Source organism: Coptis chinensis, chromosome 9 (genome assembly GCF_015680905.1).
Source record: "Coptis chinensis isolate HL-2020 chromosome 9, ASM1568090v1, whole genome shotgun sequence".
Classification (NCBI taxonomy): domain Eukaryota; kingdom Viridiplantae; phylum Streptophyta; class Magnoliopsida; order Ranunculales; family Ranunculaceae; genus Coptis; species Coptis chinensis.
This window is the reverse complement of record NC_141464.1, coordinates 82,866,749-82,882,498: the sequence shown is the minus strand read 5'-3', so window position 1 is coordinate 82,882,498 and position 15,750 is coordinate 82,866,749. Positions and strand designations below refer to the sequence as shown.

At 33.8% G+C, this 15,750-nt stretch overlaps 1 protein-coding gene and 1 long non-coding RNA gene across 4 annotated transcripts; both read left to right on the top strand.

Moving 5' to 3' along the window:
* Positions 1-6,942: 6,942 nt before the first annotated feature.
* On the top strand, positions 6,943-15,456 carry LOC147478794 (organelle RRM domain-containing protein 1, chloroplastic-like). Of its 2 annotated transcripts, none has more exons than XM_086583097.1 (7): positions 6,943-7,375; positions 8,336-8,433; positions 8,522-8,587; positions 9,675-9,876; positions 10,155-10,250; positions 10,340-10,411; positions 14,951-15,456. In XM_086583097.1, exons 1-5 carry the CDS (start codon positions 7,008-7,010, stop codon positions 10,171-10,173), a joined length of 753 nt encoding a protein of 250 aa, XP_086439223.1. In that variant the 5' UTR covers positions 6,943-7,007; the 3' UTR covers positions 10,174-10,250; positions 10,340-10,411; positions 14,951-15,456. The 2 variants fall into 2 exon arrangements, with proteins under 2 accessions (XP_086439223.1, XP_086439222.1); XM_086583096.1 differs by having other exon boundaries at positions 10,152-10,250.
* Positions 11,001-14,871, top strand: LOC147478795 (uncharacterized). Of its 2 annotated transcripts, none has more exons than XR_015209482.1 (3): positions 11,001-11,228; positions 12,145-12,619; positions 12,955-14,871. It is a non-coding gene; the product is annotated as an uncharacterized LOC147478795 (long non-coding RNA). The 2 variants fall into 2 exon arrangements; XR_015209481.1 differs by lacking the exon at positions 12,955-14,871 and having other exon boundaries at positions 12,145-12,229; positions 12,317-12,942.
* Positions 15,457-15,750: the final 294 nt, after the last annotated feature.

The following is a 15,750-nucleotide window of genomic DNA, read 5'->3' as shown; positions in this document are numbered from 1 at the left end:
GGTTGTATCCAACTTCGATTTTATGTTAATTGTTTCTCGAGGTTAGTTCAATGCATTTGCATCAAGTTTCGATTTACGTTAATTATTTTTTAGGTTAGTTCAATGCGGTTACATCAAATTTATATTTTCCGTTAATTATTAATTTAGGTTAGTTCGATTGCAATTTCATCCATTTTTCAATGTTTAGTTAATGAGTCTTTGAGATTAGTTCATTGCATTTGGGTCCAGGTTTTGATTTCCATTAATAACTCTTTAAAGTTAGTTCAATACATGCATCTAGTTTCGATTATTTATACTTGAGAGGTTAGTTCGATACAATTATATCCAGTTTCTGATTTCCCGCTAACTATTCTTTGAGGTTTTTCAATACATTTGCATTTAATTTTCGATTTCCCACCAATTATTCTATGAGGTTAGTTCAATAATGCAGTTACATTCGGTTTTTTATTTTATGTTAATTATTTTTTGAGTAAAGTTCAATGCATTTGCATCCAGTTTCCGGTTTCCCATTAATTATTATTTGAGGTTTGTTTGATGTATTTGCATACCGTTTCCGATTTTCCATTAAATATTTTTCAAGGATTTGCATCCAATTCCTAATTTCCCGTTAATTATTCTTTGTCGTTAGTTTAATGCAATTTGTATAAAGTTTCCGATTTCCCGTTAATCACTCTTTGAGCTCAGTTATGTATTTGAATCCAATTTCTAATTTCCTTATAATTATCCAATATGGTGTGTAATACCAATTTCTACTGATCCATCTGTAGTGTCATTGCAAACATGACATAAAAAGTAAATTATGCTTAATTTACTATGTGAGATCATCGAAGATTATCCAGTTCCCAATTTCTCGCTAATTATTCTTTAAATTATGCATGGCTCACTATGTGGAATCTTCAAAGATTATCTACGAACGGGTGTTGTTATATTAATTATTATGAAAAGTATTTGCAAATATGCAGAACTATTATATATATTAACATTATATTAATCACTCAACCAGATTTCTTATAACGTGAAAATCTCACTCTCCATTAAAAAAAAATGAACTCACCTTTGATAAAACTCTTCAACTTCATTTTGTTGTTTAATAATAGAAGTTTGATTGAAGTTTTGTGATATTGCCTAATAAGGCGAAGTTCATGTTCATATATATTGGACTACTTTGAATAGCAAGGAGTTCCCAATCATACGGAAAGAGATAAGATAAACACCATTTTAAGTGTAAAACTATACTTATCGAGACATTCCCACAACATATAACCCAACTATGTTTTGAGGTTAGTTCAATGTATTTGCATCCAGTTTCTGATTTTCCGTTATTTATATTTTGAGGTTAGTTCAATGCGGTTGCATCTAATTTCAATTCCGTTATTTATTTTTTGATATCGGTTCAATGCGGTTGCATCCGGTTTATGATTTTCGTTAATTATTCTTTTCGGTAGTTCAATACATTTGCATCCAATTTCAATTTTTTGGTAATTGTTCTTCGAGGTTAGTTCAATGCATTTGCATCCCTTTTTACGATTTCCGTTAATTATTATGTGAGATTAGTTTAATGCATTTGCATCTGTTTTAGATTTTTCGTTTATTATTTGATAAAGTTGCATTTGCATCTAGTTTCGATTTCCGTTAATTATTGTTTGAGGTTAGTTCAATGAATTTGCAACCAGTTTCCGAATTTCTTGGTAATTGTTCTTCGAGGTTAGTTCAATGCATTTGCATCCCGTTTCTCGATTTTCCGTTAATTATTATGTGAGATTAGTTTAATGCATTTGCATCCTGTTTTAGATTTCGTTTATTATTTGATAAAGTTGCATTTGTATCTAGTTTCCGATTTCCGTTAATTATTGTTTGAGGTTAGTTCAATGAATTTGCAAACAGTTTCGATTTCTTGTTAATTATTTCTTGAGGTTTTGTATCCGGTGTATTTTTTAGATTAGTTGGTGAGTTGCATCCGGTTTCGATTTCCGTTAATTATTTTTAACATTAGTTCCACGCATTTGCATTATGTTTCCAATTTATAAATAATTTTTTTTCTTTGAGGTTAGTTCAATGCGATGCATCTAGTTCCGATTTTCTGTTAATTTAATCTTTGAGGGTCAGCTCAATGCATTTGTATCCAGTTTCCGATTTTCCGACAATTATTTTTTGATGCTAGTTTGATGTATTTGCATCCACATTTTGATTTTCCGTTAATTATTCTTTGAGGTTAGTTTAATGCAGTTGTATCCATATTTCGATTTTCTATTAATTACTTTTTAAGATTAGTATAATACTTGCATTTGCATTCAGTTTCCGATTTTTCGTTAAATATTATTTGAGGTTAATTCGATACATTTGCATCCAGTTTTCGGTTTTCCATTAATTGTTTGTTGACGTTAGTTTCATTCAGTATTATACATATTTTAAAATATTTGTCATTATTACTTTACCGTTATTTTTTTTTTCATTTTCTATTATATATTTTGTGATGTTATTTTTTGTATAATTGTTTTTAACTATTTTTTTAGGCCCTTTTAAGGATATATTCAAAATAACTCAGTATTTTATCATAGACACTAAAATTGTATGATTTGTAATAGGGAATTAGTTTATACAAATCACCTATTTTTTAGCAATTTTTTTTATTTGATCTAATATATAAGAATTGGAACACTAAAAGTGTCTAATTCGTAATAGGAAATTACCTTTTATAAATCACCAATTTTTTAGCATTTTTTTTTATTTGATCAAATATATAAGAATTGGAAATACTCTCAAACTCTCTAAATATAAGAATTATAAATACACTCAAACTCTTCAAAGAGGTTCCATGTACATGGGATTGTAGGCTATTATAAAATATTATCTTTCATATTAGAGTGCCACAGGATAGAGAAAAGGCTAACTCTCATATTAGAGTGCCACATAGGAGAGAGAAAATCCTCCTTTAAAGGTCTCTGCTTTAGTATATAGATAGTAGATAGCTCATGGCAATTTCTTTTCTTGTTAGCAAATCTGGCATCCATAACTACTAATTTTGATTAAGTACATTACGACTAAATCTTACTAATACTAAGGACTAAGGAGAGTAATTTGTTCTATTTCCATTCACCGTAAGATTCCAAAAGGATATGTAGTTCCAACTTCCAAGGATGAAATGAAAATTATAGTTACATTAGAATTACATTAATTTGCCAACCACTATCCGTCTTCCAAATCTTAACAAATTGCAGCAAATCCTTCCTCCCTGTCATCCTGTTCCATCTGCAAAACAGCATATCAACGCTAACTCACAAATATATGCAACCAGTCCAAAATGTACTAGTCAAATAAAACAAGCTAATGCATGGTGTAAGAGTGTTAACCATAACCAGTACTCAGATTGCTTCTTTGCATAGAACTTTGTTCTACACAAGTCCATTGCTAGGGCCTGATTCGATCATACGTATCTAAAAGTAGTTAACTGGTTTTCAATTGTTTTTTTCCTTTCTTGTGGTCATTGGCAACATCAAAGCAATATGTTTCTTCACCATAAATATTAGCAATAGTAGAGATCATAGATAGCTTAAAATTAATGTGCCACTAATTAACTTGAGCACTCTTAATTATTGCTAGTAAGTGTCGTAATAAGGTTACATAATACCAAGCATTCTCGTACTGAAGTACTGAACTATACTTTTAATGATCTAAAGAAGAAGAACAAAGAGATTGAGGAGCAAACTTTTCCTGGCAATTAGACTGAAGGGTTGAAACAAGCATAAGAGCACGAAGAGCACATTAATTTTGTAAAAATAAAAGTAATTTCCCTTTAAATTCATGAGTTTGATTAAGTTTAAGTTTTAGGAATAAATAAGAGAAAATTTGGAGTTATTGAGTGTCATTATTCACTTGAATTTTATCAAAGTATAAAAGCACGAAGAATTTGATCTTTGAAATGTTAACGGAGATAAATTTTAGTTTATCAAGTATAAAGAGCGTGAAAAAATTTGTTGGTTGTGTGAAGGTTTTCCTTCCTTCATGGATTAATAATTCTTGAATAATTGAACTTGGTTGAGACTATTGGTATGAACTAGCCTATTAAGAAGTTTAATTTCTGCATTAGTTGCTGAGACATTTGTTCATTGTCGCTATCTTTATGAGTTTCAAATTGAGAAGTACATGTTCCGTTCACTGATAGATATCCTTTTGCATATATAAAAAACTTGTTCTCACACACACTCGAGAATATTTGTTCAAACACTTCACTCACGTGTACGTTGCAATTTATTTCGAGTAGGGGTTTCGTTCCATACCAAAAGGCTATAACTCTAGTTAACAACCAAATAGAACTTACTCTAGAAAGAGCTATGTGAGCAGGATTTTTTTAACTGCCGATTTTAACCTACTTTACTACGTTACTTGATATGCAAGTTACTAAACTTAACAAGAAAAATAAGATAAAGATAGGTGGAGATTTTTAGCTCATGTGTAAAAATCAAAAGATCAGGAGATAGTTATGAGAAATATGAAAAGAAAAGAAGATTCAACTTATACTCTAAATAATTTTAATTAACTATATAGTCAAAATATTACAAGCTTAAAACCAAAAACTAAAATGTAAACTTTAAACTTCTGGAACAAAAGTGAGAAACTAAAACTTGGAAGTAAAGTCTTTTTTTCCAACGAAGATTCCCTCTATTTAAACAAATGAGGGTGCTTGAATTTTCCTTCATCCCACGTGAATTTCCAACGCTCAACTACATCTTTTAATGTCCATTTGATTTCTTGATCAAGACTATTTGATCTTTTCCACCTAATTAACCATGACTTTGTGTGCACTTAATTAATCATGGCTTTTATTTCCCACCTAATCAAGACTTTGTGCCAAAATCAAATAAATTTGTTTGCCATCTAATCATGCCACCAATTAGGACTTTTATGCCAAAGTGTATAAAAATCTTTCATGGTTTTAACAATTTGAATTTAATTTTGTGCGGAAGCTTGGCGTGTGAGCTTGATCACCAAATTCGTGGAGTGCATGCAGATTGGGTCCCTCATGCCTCCACTAGTGGCGGGTCTAAAAGTTGACCTTTTACAAAGTCCCGCCTATGTGTAAAGTTCGTCGCACTGATCGTTCTGATGGTTTATTTTCCTCTATTGGAGTCCAGGTTAGTTCAAAAGATATGGGCTTCTGGAGTTTGATGTTTTTCGGCACGTTCATCCTGTTCTGACTTGAAATTGTCATTTTTGCTTTCCTGGGCTTCATATGGGCTAAATTGGAAACTTCGTGTAGATACTCTATTCCGTGTTTAAATACTGGTTTTTATCCTCATTTTCACATTGATGGCTTAATCCTGCAAAAACACGAAAATACGAGTATTTCATGATAATTAAACACATAACTAACCAAAATGTTATGTCTCTACGGGGTTTTATGTTATAGTTTTGGGTGCTTATCATTCACCACAGGTTAAATGTCAGGTCTGTGATCAACTAGGACACTCAGCTATATATTGAGTGCCAATTTATGTTCTCTCGCTGTAAAGAAGCTACATGTGATGGAATCCGATTGTTGGACATATCGCAAACAACAAGCAATCTAGGAAGGAAGTACTTGAAGTGTCAGCATGATTCATGTCGAAGTTATTTGCAATGGTGGGATGAAGATGTTTCTGATAAACTTTATGGATCAAGCTCATCAACAAACGAATGCTTTAAGTGTGGTCAGCCAGGCCATTTGATAAACGAGTGCCCTTGGGGTAGACTGTGAATGCAATACAAAAGACTGTAAGGGGAGGAGGACTGTTAAAACTACCAAATATGGATTAAATGTTGGAGAAAAGTATTTGAAATGCAAGAGCTGCGAGGGATTTCAATGGCTTCGTGATGCAATGAAGATGGCATCAAGAAAGAAAACAACCATTTTGACTACGGAACCCATTGTTACACTGAAAATTACTCTATCTGAATTCTCAAACCTAAAAATAAATTGAAAAATGTAATGCGTAATGCAAAGTTCAACTATGAACTTCTGCACAGTTATAGCTTTGTAAAATGGCTTCTTGTAAGATGCATTTTAACATTTTTCTCTCTTTTCCTGATTGCAAGTTTTAGCTTGGTAAGATGTAATCTGACATTTTTATGATTGCAAGTCTATAGTGCTCACGATGTATGTATCTGAAGCACTTGATAAGCGCTTGACCACTTTTTTAAAATTGAAGCACATATCGTGTCTTTTTTGCTCAATTTCTGTAACTTTTCGGTAATAGACTTTTTGTTATGTCCATTTGACCATGCTAGCAGATTAAGATACAATCTGATATAACACGTTTGCACTGTGAACACATGGCAAGTATGAAAGTAGTCTGTCAGAACTCCATAACTCTATTTTTAACATAAATCTTCTTTACTATATGGAATCCGTAATGTAGTAACATACAAAACAAAGTTGCACTAACTAGACGCAATCTCAGGTAGTATGTCGACTTTTTAGGAAAAATAGTTTAAGATACAATCGTTTTATCATATGATTAAACACAGACTTTTATCATATTATTGAATATGTGACATAGAGTATCATATTATTGAAGTATTATGTGATTTATAGAGCTAAGGAACATATAAAGATAAGTGCTAATAACAAATTGGTTTAATTAAGTTTTAAAAACCCGTTTTTTAATTGGAAGGATTCCGTTTTAATTTAAAAGTGTGATTCCCGTTTTAATTAAAAATATTATATTTTTCTTTTTCTATAAGAAAATAATTTCCATTATAATAGGAGAAAGATTCCCGTTTTAATTAGAAATGCTAAAATTTCCCTTTTTAATATGAGAAGAATTCCCGTTTTAATAGAAATTGATGACGTGTAATTTTAAGAGAGCTAGAAAAATACGCCTTGTAAGGAGCTGTAATATTAAGATATAGATGGAATTTAAAATAACCAGAAAACTTGAGCACCAAGTGAATGCTTAAGGCTTAATAATAAGGACCGGGCTCTCTATGAAGCCATCTTGATCTAGAAATCCCAAATTTGTGCTGCTGCAATGATGAGAATACGAGCAAGAACATCAATTATCTCCTCCATCCTCGCCACCACTCGTAGTAGCTTTAATCACACTTGTTCTTTTTCTTCTTCTTCTTCTTCAAAAATCAATAATATAAGTCGTGTGCTTGGCTCAACTAGTAGTACTAGTGTGTCGTCGTCATCCTCTACTGATTGGAATCCTCAAAGGATCACAGATTTATATTGCTTAACAGATGAGGCATTGGGCTTAACAATAAAACTCAAGTGGGTGAATCGTAATCGTGGCGATCGTTGGCTTGTTACGTTGTCTACCAATGGAGTAGAATTCCTTACAGAGCAGCAGTTGTTTGATTATTACGTTGACGTTCTCGCATCTGTTGTTCCAAGGTAACTACTGTTATTTATTTTTTGTTACAACAAAAGAAGTAAAAAGATTCGAGCTTTATTTATTTTTTGTTACAACAAAAAAAGTAAAAAGATTCGAGCTTTATTTAATTTTGGTATTGTTGCTTTGGATATAGAAGAGGTGACAGGGTAATGTATAGGGTTATTCAACTTTGAAAAACTTAAAAGAAGAAGATGATGGAGGGTAATCAATTGATTTGGAAGGAAAGAATGAAATAGTGACTGGGGAGTTTTGGGGTAAGTTACATTCAATATTTTGATGACGGTTAGACATTGCAAATTTGGTCCCTTTATCCCAGGCCTCCTAACGTAGGTCAACAATTAGCTATGTATTATAGTTATTTTACTTTGGAGTTGGCTGTTTCTGTGATATCCCATGCGTCTGGTCCAAAAGGGGCCCTTGGAAGCACGACTAGCCTGGTGAGGGATCCACTTTGAGTGGTCTCACTTCATCCACTTAAGAATTTGTATTAGATCTTGTATATATGTAATTATCTATCAAATCCTAACATCGAGGCTTTTCAAGGAGCACTTGGCTGCAAGGGTGAGAATTTTGTAGTTAAGCATCTCAGACGGGAGAGATTTTGTTATGATGAGTGATCTCTTGGGAAGCTACTGTTTGGTTAAAACCCACACTCACGGATGTCCAGAACAGGCCAAGTGGAGACATTATCGACGTTACAACTTCTTAGCTAAACAATACTTTTCTAAGAATATTTTTTTGGAATTTTGTGTTGTGAAATGAGTTGGTTAAAAATAGATAAACATAGTTATTAGGGCTTGCCTTAGTTCGCAACCAATCTTCATTCAACTGAAGTTTCGATTTGAATATTAAAGACATCTATTTTTTTTGTTTGTGATATGCCATCCATCTGATTTACCTTTACAATCCTTTCTATTGGTTATTATAATACCTTTTATGTTTCTGCATATTTTCTTTAGTAAAGAAGAAGCAAGAAATAAAATTTACCTTGTTTCGTGTGAGCGACCCTTTGGTTTTGGTGCTCAAATCGATGCAAATTCTGCAAATGGGCTTAAAGGTTGGTGGTTTCATTGTTCATATCCAGTTACTAAATATTTGATTAGATGGGTTCTTGATAAAAAGCTGTTCTCACATTTTCTCTATAGGAATTGGACATGTTGATTTTTTAGTGGAAGATCACTACTACGGTGCTCGGAACGAGGACCCAAATGGTAAGTTTTTTAATGTTAGTATTTTGTCTTCTACTATGTATATGAGCTCATGCATTGTACAAAACGCAGCCGAGATATGAGAAATTAGCATTATACTTTGGTGTCGGTATATTCGGCATGCTGATATTTTACTTTCTTGTGCCGGCATAGTGATATCTCTCGTAATCATTTGAGCAAAAGAGCATTTATGTCGGCATCGATGCTTTGAACGATGCTATTATGCATTTATTGACTTTGGTTGGCAACTGTAATTGTGCACTGTATCTGTATCATTTGAATTGCATGACCTTATTGGTAGGTAAATTAAGTGTTTGCCAGTTCATCCTGGCTGGCAAGGGAAAATTGGCTTGGACGGATTTTTCTTGCGTCCTATCTTAATTCTCTCATGATTGGCGTAGGTGACAACTAGTAAAATTGGTAAAATTTTTGAGTGATGATACCAAAGGTATGGGGTTCGAACCCCAATGCAATCTCGTTTAAAAACAGGCGTGCCAAAAAAAATCTCATGATTGGTTACAATTACTTTCACTCAAATATGGCTACAGGCCTATCCATTTCCTTCTTTGTTATATGAATTTGTATGAATTATACAATTTTTGTTTTTAGAATTATGTACTTTGTTTCAAAATTATTTTAACTGTATCTATAAACTAAGGCGTGCTTCTAGCCTGCCTATAAGTGTGTCGTATCACTGTATAACCTTGACATTGAACGTGTCACGATTAATTAGCCACCAAATTTGTAGTTTACTGATTAAGATTCGGACACCAAGAATATTTGCTACATAATCTGTTCCTGGCATGGGATATTAAACCTTGGCTTCAGAAATATTCAACTTTTCTTTATAGAAACCTTATCTCAAAACTAAAATGCATCCAATTGGGATATAGAAAATTAGTGGCCTTCCTTTTTAACATTCTGTTTATTTAGCTGTTTTTTTTAGTAAATAATTATTTTATTTGTGTAGGATTACTAGCCCTTCTTTCTTTTTATGTATTATTATTATTATTTTGTATTTGCTCAAGTTCTCACTCTTGATCTGCAACGTATTTTCTTTTTGATTTTTGGCCTCTTTATTCTCTTGCAGTTCAATCAGTAGCTCAGTTTACCGGGATTAATTGGAATCACCGTCTTAATGATATCTACAGCTATTATCATTTGTCTAACTTTAACTTGGAGTGGAATCATGATCATTGGATTGTTCATCTAAACAATACTGATCGTGAATTTGCAAATGCACTAGACATCTTTCATTATTGTGTGAAATTGCTAGCCAAGGTTGTTGGAAGGTAAAATGAGAGAAATAGGGTCATTTTAGTTTATCTTTAGTTGAATTTTGGCGTATATTAACGTATCCTGTTAATAACAGGGGTAGCTAAACAAAAAACTAATCGGGTGTATTAATATACGCAAATGATGGCAGCCATAATTGGTCCTTGTCAACAATGAAAATTGGAAAACTATTTTTTCATAGGGAAAATTGTCACTTTTCCCTTTGTCCTAGGGATCAATATTGCCAAGTATGTGATCCCTATGATTATATTCTCTTGACCTTTTTTATCAGCAGAAAGGATGCAAAAAAATAAAGTTTACGCTGTTTGGTGGAAGATTCCGTTTGGATTTTGTGCTGCAATTGATGAGGATTCCGTAAATAAACTTAAAGGTTGGTAAATTCTTTGTTTCGGAATGAATTATACATGTGATAGTATGGAGTCTTATTTATGTACTTACTATAGAGATGCTCCTCTACAGCATTGCAGGATGTTCTAGTAGTGCTTCTGGATTATTCACTTGATATTAAGAGGAACTGCAAGTTTGGTGAGGGTAAGTCTGTTAACACCAATAATAGTTGTGTTCTATTTTTTTTCCTTAGGTTTTAATTTTTGATGTGGATCTTCAACTTGTTTTTATTTGAAAACTAGAAATCTAGAATGATTGAACACTAGTACAATGACTAGCCTATGCACAACTGGAGTTGGACATATCCTGCTGACCGAATTAGAATTTTTAGAAAATGATTAGAGTAATTCCTCTCAAGATTTCAAGAACCAAAGGTGGATAGTTAGAATAGCTCTTTAAACCCCCACAACCATAGGGGGGGGGGGGCATTACCATTCGTGGTTACTGCTAGACCACTCATCCACCCAACATGCATTTCCCCAAAACAATAATGAATTACTCTTACCACCACAACCACTTTCTTAGTAGAGCTTGGTTAAAAAAAACCAAGTTACGAAGACTCAAACCTTCATCTTCCATTCTTAGTAATAAAGTCTCTCCCAAATAGGACGAAATTTTGTGAGTAGCTCTAATGGGAGTGGCTCTATCCCTCATATATATATATATATATGGGGAAGGATATAGCCACAGGTACTGTAGCCACATTATAGCAACAGTCTATCCCAGCTCTCAATCTATTTTAATCTAATGGTCATGATGAAAAGTGTAATCTCTAGTTTTCGCTTAGAAATAAAAGGAGGGTATTTTCGGAAAGCAAAATTTACCAAAGCCCAAAACCCATTTTCTCTCCCAAATCAATTCGACCTTCTTCTCCCTAAAATTTGGTTCGATCTATTTCTCAAAAACCCTTCTTCACTGAAACGTCGACTCCTCTCTCTCCAAAATCAAACGCCTCATGTAGGTAACTGTCAAGCTCCCACCTCTCTATCTCTTAATTTCTATGTCTCTGTTAAATCGATATGAAGCCGCACAAAAAATTAATTTATTTCAAGTTTGTTGGGTTGATTAAATCGATAGGATTTGTTGCAATTATTTGCAAACGGAGATGAGTTTGGTTGGTTTTTTGTAATTGTTGCAACTGTTTGCCTACATTTGTTTAGTTGGTTTTTAATATCGACTGTTTGCTTTCAAACCAACGTTGGATTTTGGAAGTTGGATTTGTGAAAACACTATCTAGAGACCTATTGTCAGTTTTTCAGCATATAGGATTTTGATTGTAATGTTCCAATTTTCATAGGACCCATCTGTAGATATTGTTCATCTTCAAACTTTCAGTTATTTAGGCATAAATTTTGTCAAACCGCTCTGACTGAGGCATATATTACCTAAAAAGCAAGACAACACAAGGAAACAAGGTTCAGAAAAACTAGTCTTGCAACTGCTTTCCTCACAATGCTCTCCAGATACTAAAATATTTATTGTTATACTAGTTGGTTATATGTGTTTTTATATTTGTTTCATATGAAAAATGTATGCGTGTTGGCATTTATGCCAACTCATTTTTTTTTTTCAAATTTAACAAGGCATGTTTATAGAAATGCAGGAGTTGTATTGTGTACAATTTGTATGATCACTGCTACTTGAGCTAGTTATATCTATATTGGCGGTTGCTATTGAACTTGGTTATATAGGGATATGATGTAACTCTAAATCTTTTCCTTGCTATTGCTATGTTCTGCTTTTATTTATCTGCTGGTATGCTGCACATTATACTTTGTAAACAACTTTAAAAGGAATTCAATGATACAAGTATCAACTCAAAAAGGGCATGAAATTACTTCCATGTATTAAACACTCTTTTGATTTCATATATGCAGGTGATCCTTGCTGGAAAAGTATAGCTGCAAAGCCTCAAAGCTTCATTTGAAGCCTAGGAGGTTCAAAATTTTCATTGAGGCTTTGGTTAGTTATTGATTCTACTTCCTGTTATTCCATCTTATTGGTAGCTGTTTGCATCAAATTTTCCAATATATTCTACCATTCCTGTAGAAGCACCAACTTTTGAAAGATCACAAAAAGAACACAAGGAAACGACCTTCGCAGAATGAAAATTATGCTTCTTGATCTCTAGCAACTCCGTGTGAGAGTAAACCATCAGGACATGATACTCGCTCAGTTAAACAGGTCCTTGTTGATAGCCAAAACATCCAGAAAGTAGCTTCTAGTAAAGGACCTTGACTAAAACGTACTGTGAATAATAGCACTAATCGCAGTAGCAGCAAAGGTGACTTGCCGACAGTGAAAACAACACAGCAGCGACGAAAAACAGCTAATACGTCTGTTTGTTTAAAGGTTGAAACAGTAGCATTATCAATGTTGTAAAGAGCTTTGTAAAGATCATCAATTTTTTAAGTATTACATGCCTAGTGGCCTTGTATTCATATTCCAAAGTGCTCATTCAATTCCCCTTTAATGGTAAGAAATGGCATCCTGTTACAAAAACAACAATCTATATAAATTGTAAAGGAGGTTACCTTTGAGGGCATTCCTACCTCCAAATCCTGGTCATTGGGAGGTTATACTACCCACACGGAGACCATTCACACTTTAAGCTTCCATGAGACCATGGAACATTTTATAGATTAACGTTTGGTTGGATTTTATAAGTGTTATGTATATTCTTGTAGATGGAAGGATGAATGAGATTGAAGGATCAGCAATTGTTTTTCCACGTAGAAAATGAAAGAATAAGGGAAGAGGCAGAGAAAAGGGCATGCAAGTTGGATCAGAAAACTTTACAATTACATGACGTAGTGAGTATTTCAACAATAATTTTGATAGATTGGTAACTGTGAAGGCAAAAGTTGATCCCGGTGACTTCTTTAGAAATGAACAAAGCATTCAACCTCTTCCATCTTTGGCAAAAGCAAAGAAGTGAATTTGGAATTGTAGCTAGCTTCTCACATTTCAATGAGAATTATCTGCCCTTTTTTTTTTTTGAGCCAACTCTCTGCAGTATGTAAAAGTGCTCTATATTGTATTGTATTGTATTGTTGAAATCTAATGAAAAGTTATCTGTTTTTCGAAGCAACTCTATGTAGTCTGTACTCTGTACACTCTCATTTTGGGCCAAATAACTCCCTTTAATCTAATCTAACTGTAAAATTTTAAAATTGTAATAATGTAAACGAGCTAAACATTTTGGCCGACTCCCAAAAAGTGTTTTACGGTACGTTAAAGCGCATCGCACTTCTTTTTCTGCCAAATGAATCTTGAACAACAAAAAGAGCAGTACAAGTAACACAATCTGCACTAATTTGTCTCTAAATTAATATAGGCAAGAAGTAACAATGACTATTCCGGAGTGATATAAATTAGTGCAACCATAAGACAGTGAACAGAAGAGAATTGAAAATTTCATTGCCTTAAACATGTTTGTGAGCTACAAAATATCCCATAACATGGACCAGTCAACACACAATTACTTTCCAACATACAAATTCTAGAAACACAAGCTTCAACAGTCACAAAAGAGAAACTAGTGACAAAACGCAAAAATTCAAGCTTCAAACAACTTCACTACTTTAAACAAACAAGTGAACTACAAAAGATCCCATAACACTAACAGTCACAAAAGATCCCATAATTAACACTCTGGAAAAGAGAAACACAAGCTCAAACAATTTCAATCTTCTTCGTCATCATGTGTGTCTTCATTCTCCTTCTCATCCAAAGTAGGAGTTGGAAAGTTACCTATGTGAGGGCATCACCAATGCTGGCCCTCAAAATAGAGGGCCACGTCATCCTTTTAGAGGTCTGGTTAAAGGAGAAAAGCAAAATGAAGGAGCTACAATGGAGGGGTTCTACAGTGCAGAACTTTGAAATGAAGATCTGCTCCTGGAAAAACCAATCATTCACCTTAAGTTGGTGTAGTGGCGATGGCTTGGCTAAGGCAAACATAGGCCACTGCTTCGATTCTCAGTGAGAACATATTTACTATTCTATTTTGTAATTCGAAAAAAAAAAAAAAAAAAAAAAAGCTAAAAATGAGAAGCTTCAGCGACTCGAACCCGGGTTTAACACTTTCTAGATCACTTGAACGAAGAATTAAACCAACTGTGCTGTATTATTTCTCTTGGATGCTTTTCAACAGTTGTGGGCAGAATTTTGTTTGTAGAACCCAGGTCCTTTAAAACTTCCGATAAAATTAGAGACACTTTTCAAGGATGGTAGAAATAGAGTCCCATATAAGGGCTGCATTGGAAGGGTGTTTCTTCAATTGCTCCCTCAAATTTGGAGATAGAGGTCCATTTAAGGGCTGCATTGGTGATGCCCTGAGGCGCCTAATTTTGGAGAGAGAGGAGCCGGCGTTTCATTGAAGAAGAAGGAGGTTTTTAAGAAAAAGATCGTACCAAATTTTGGAGAGAAAATGGGTTTTATCTTGAGTTAAATTTTTATTCCGAAAATACCCTCCTTTTATTTCTAAGTGAAAACTGGAGATTAGACTTTTCGTCAGGATCGTTGGATTAAAACAGACGAAGAGCTGGGATAGACTGTTGCTATAATGTGGCTACAGTGACTGTGGCTCCATCCCTCCCCTATATATATATATATATATAGTTTTATGCTTAATGTTGTTTGTATGTTTAGAGTTTTAACTGTCTTTAATAATCTTTCATGCAGTCCTTTTTGTTGAATCTCCATGGGGCGAGGTGCAACCATTTTCACGGCTATCTTATTCAAGCTATGGATATATCTGTGAGCCAGATGATCCGGTAAAACCTTTGAGGACACCGAGCAAAAAAAAGAAAAAACCTTTGAGTGAGATAGATGATCCGGTAAAACCTTTGAGGACACCGAGAAAAAAAAAACTTTGAGTGAGATACCACAAAGGTCGGGGGTTCAATGCCCAGTTAGCATTAATGAGTTACTGAAGCATGCTTGTGTTGATCAGAACTTTGTTTCATGTCTTTGAGTTACTAAAACATGCTTGTGTTGATCAGAACTTTGTTCCATGTCTTGTTTGGATTAAAAACAAGCTGTAGCTATGAGGCGTTACGCCAAAGACATGGATCAATTGGTATTGTAGTGATTTTACCTGAAGTTATGTAACTTTAAGAACTACGCATTGGTTTTTGTAAGGTTTTGCAAGAAACTAGCCATACTAAAAGATCGATCTGTTAGTATTATGGTACCTGTTTTTGCATCTCCATCATTGGATAGGCATAGGAATGTTGCACTCAACACGACTTGAAAGTAGTTAAATAGCTTCAAGATCCTCCCTCTCAAGTTCTATATTCAAAACTCAAAAGTGAGTTGGATGACAAAAACGAGCTTGTGTCTGTAATCAACGTACACCTACTTCTTCGGACTCTCTGTTTGTACTCGAAGCATTCCGTGGTTTTCTCTCACTGGAGCCAACACTAGGATTTCCTACACTAGACACATATTTTCTCTATAACTTGACTCATCTTCTTAACAGA

Coding starts and splice junctions, on each gene's coding strand:
- LOC147478794 (XM_086583096.1), top strand. CDS start 7,008: ATGATGAGAATACGAGCAAGAACATCAATTATCTCCTCCATCCTCGCC. Junction 8,588..9,674: donor TCGGAACGAGGACCCAAATG/GTAAGTTTTTTA, acceptor ATTCTCTTGCAG/TTCAATCAGTAGCTCAGTTT. Junction 9,877..10,151: donor CTAGCCAAGGTTGTTGGAAG/GTAAAATGAGAG, acceptor CTTTTTTATCAG/CAGAAAGGATGCAAAAAAAT.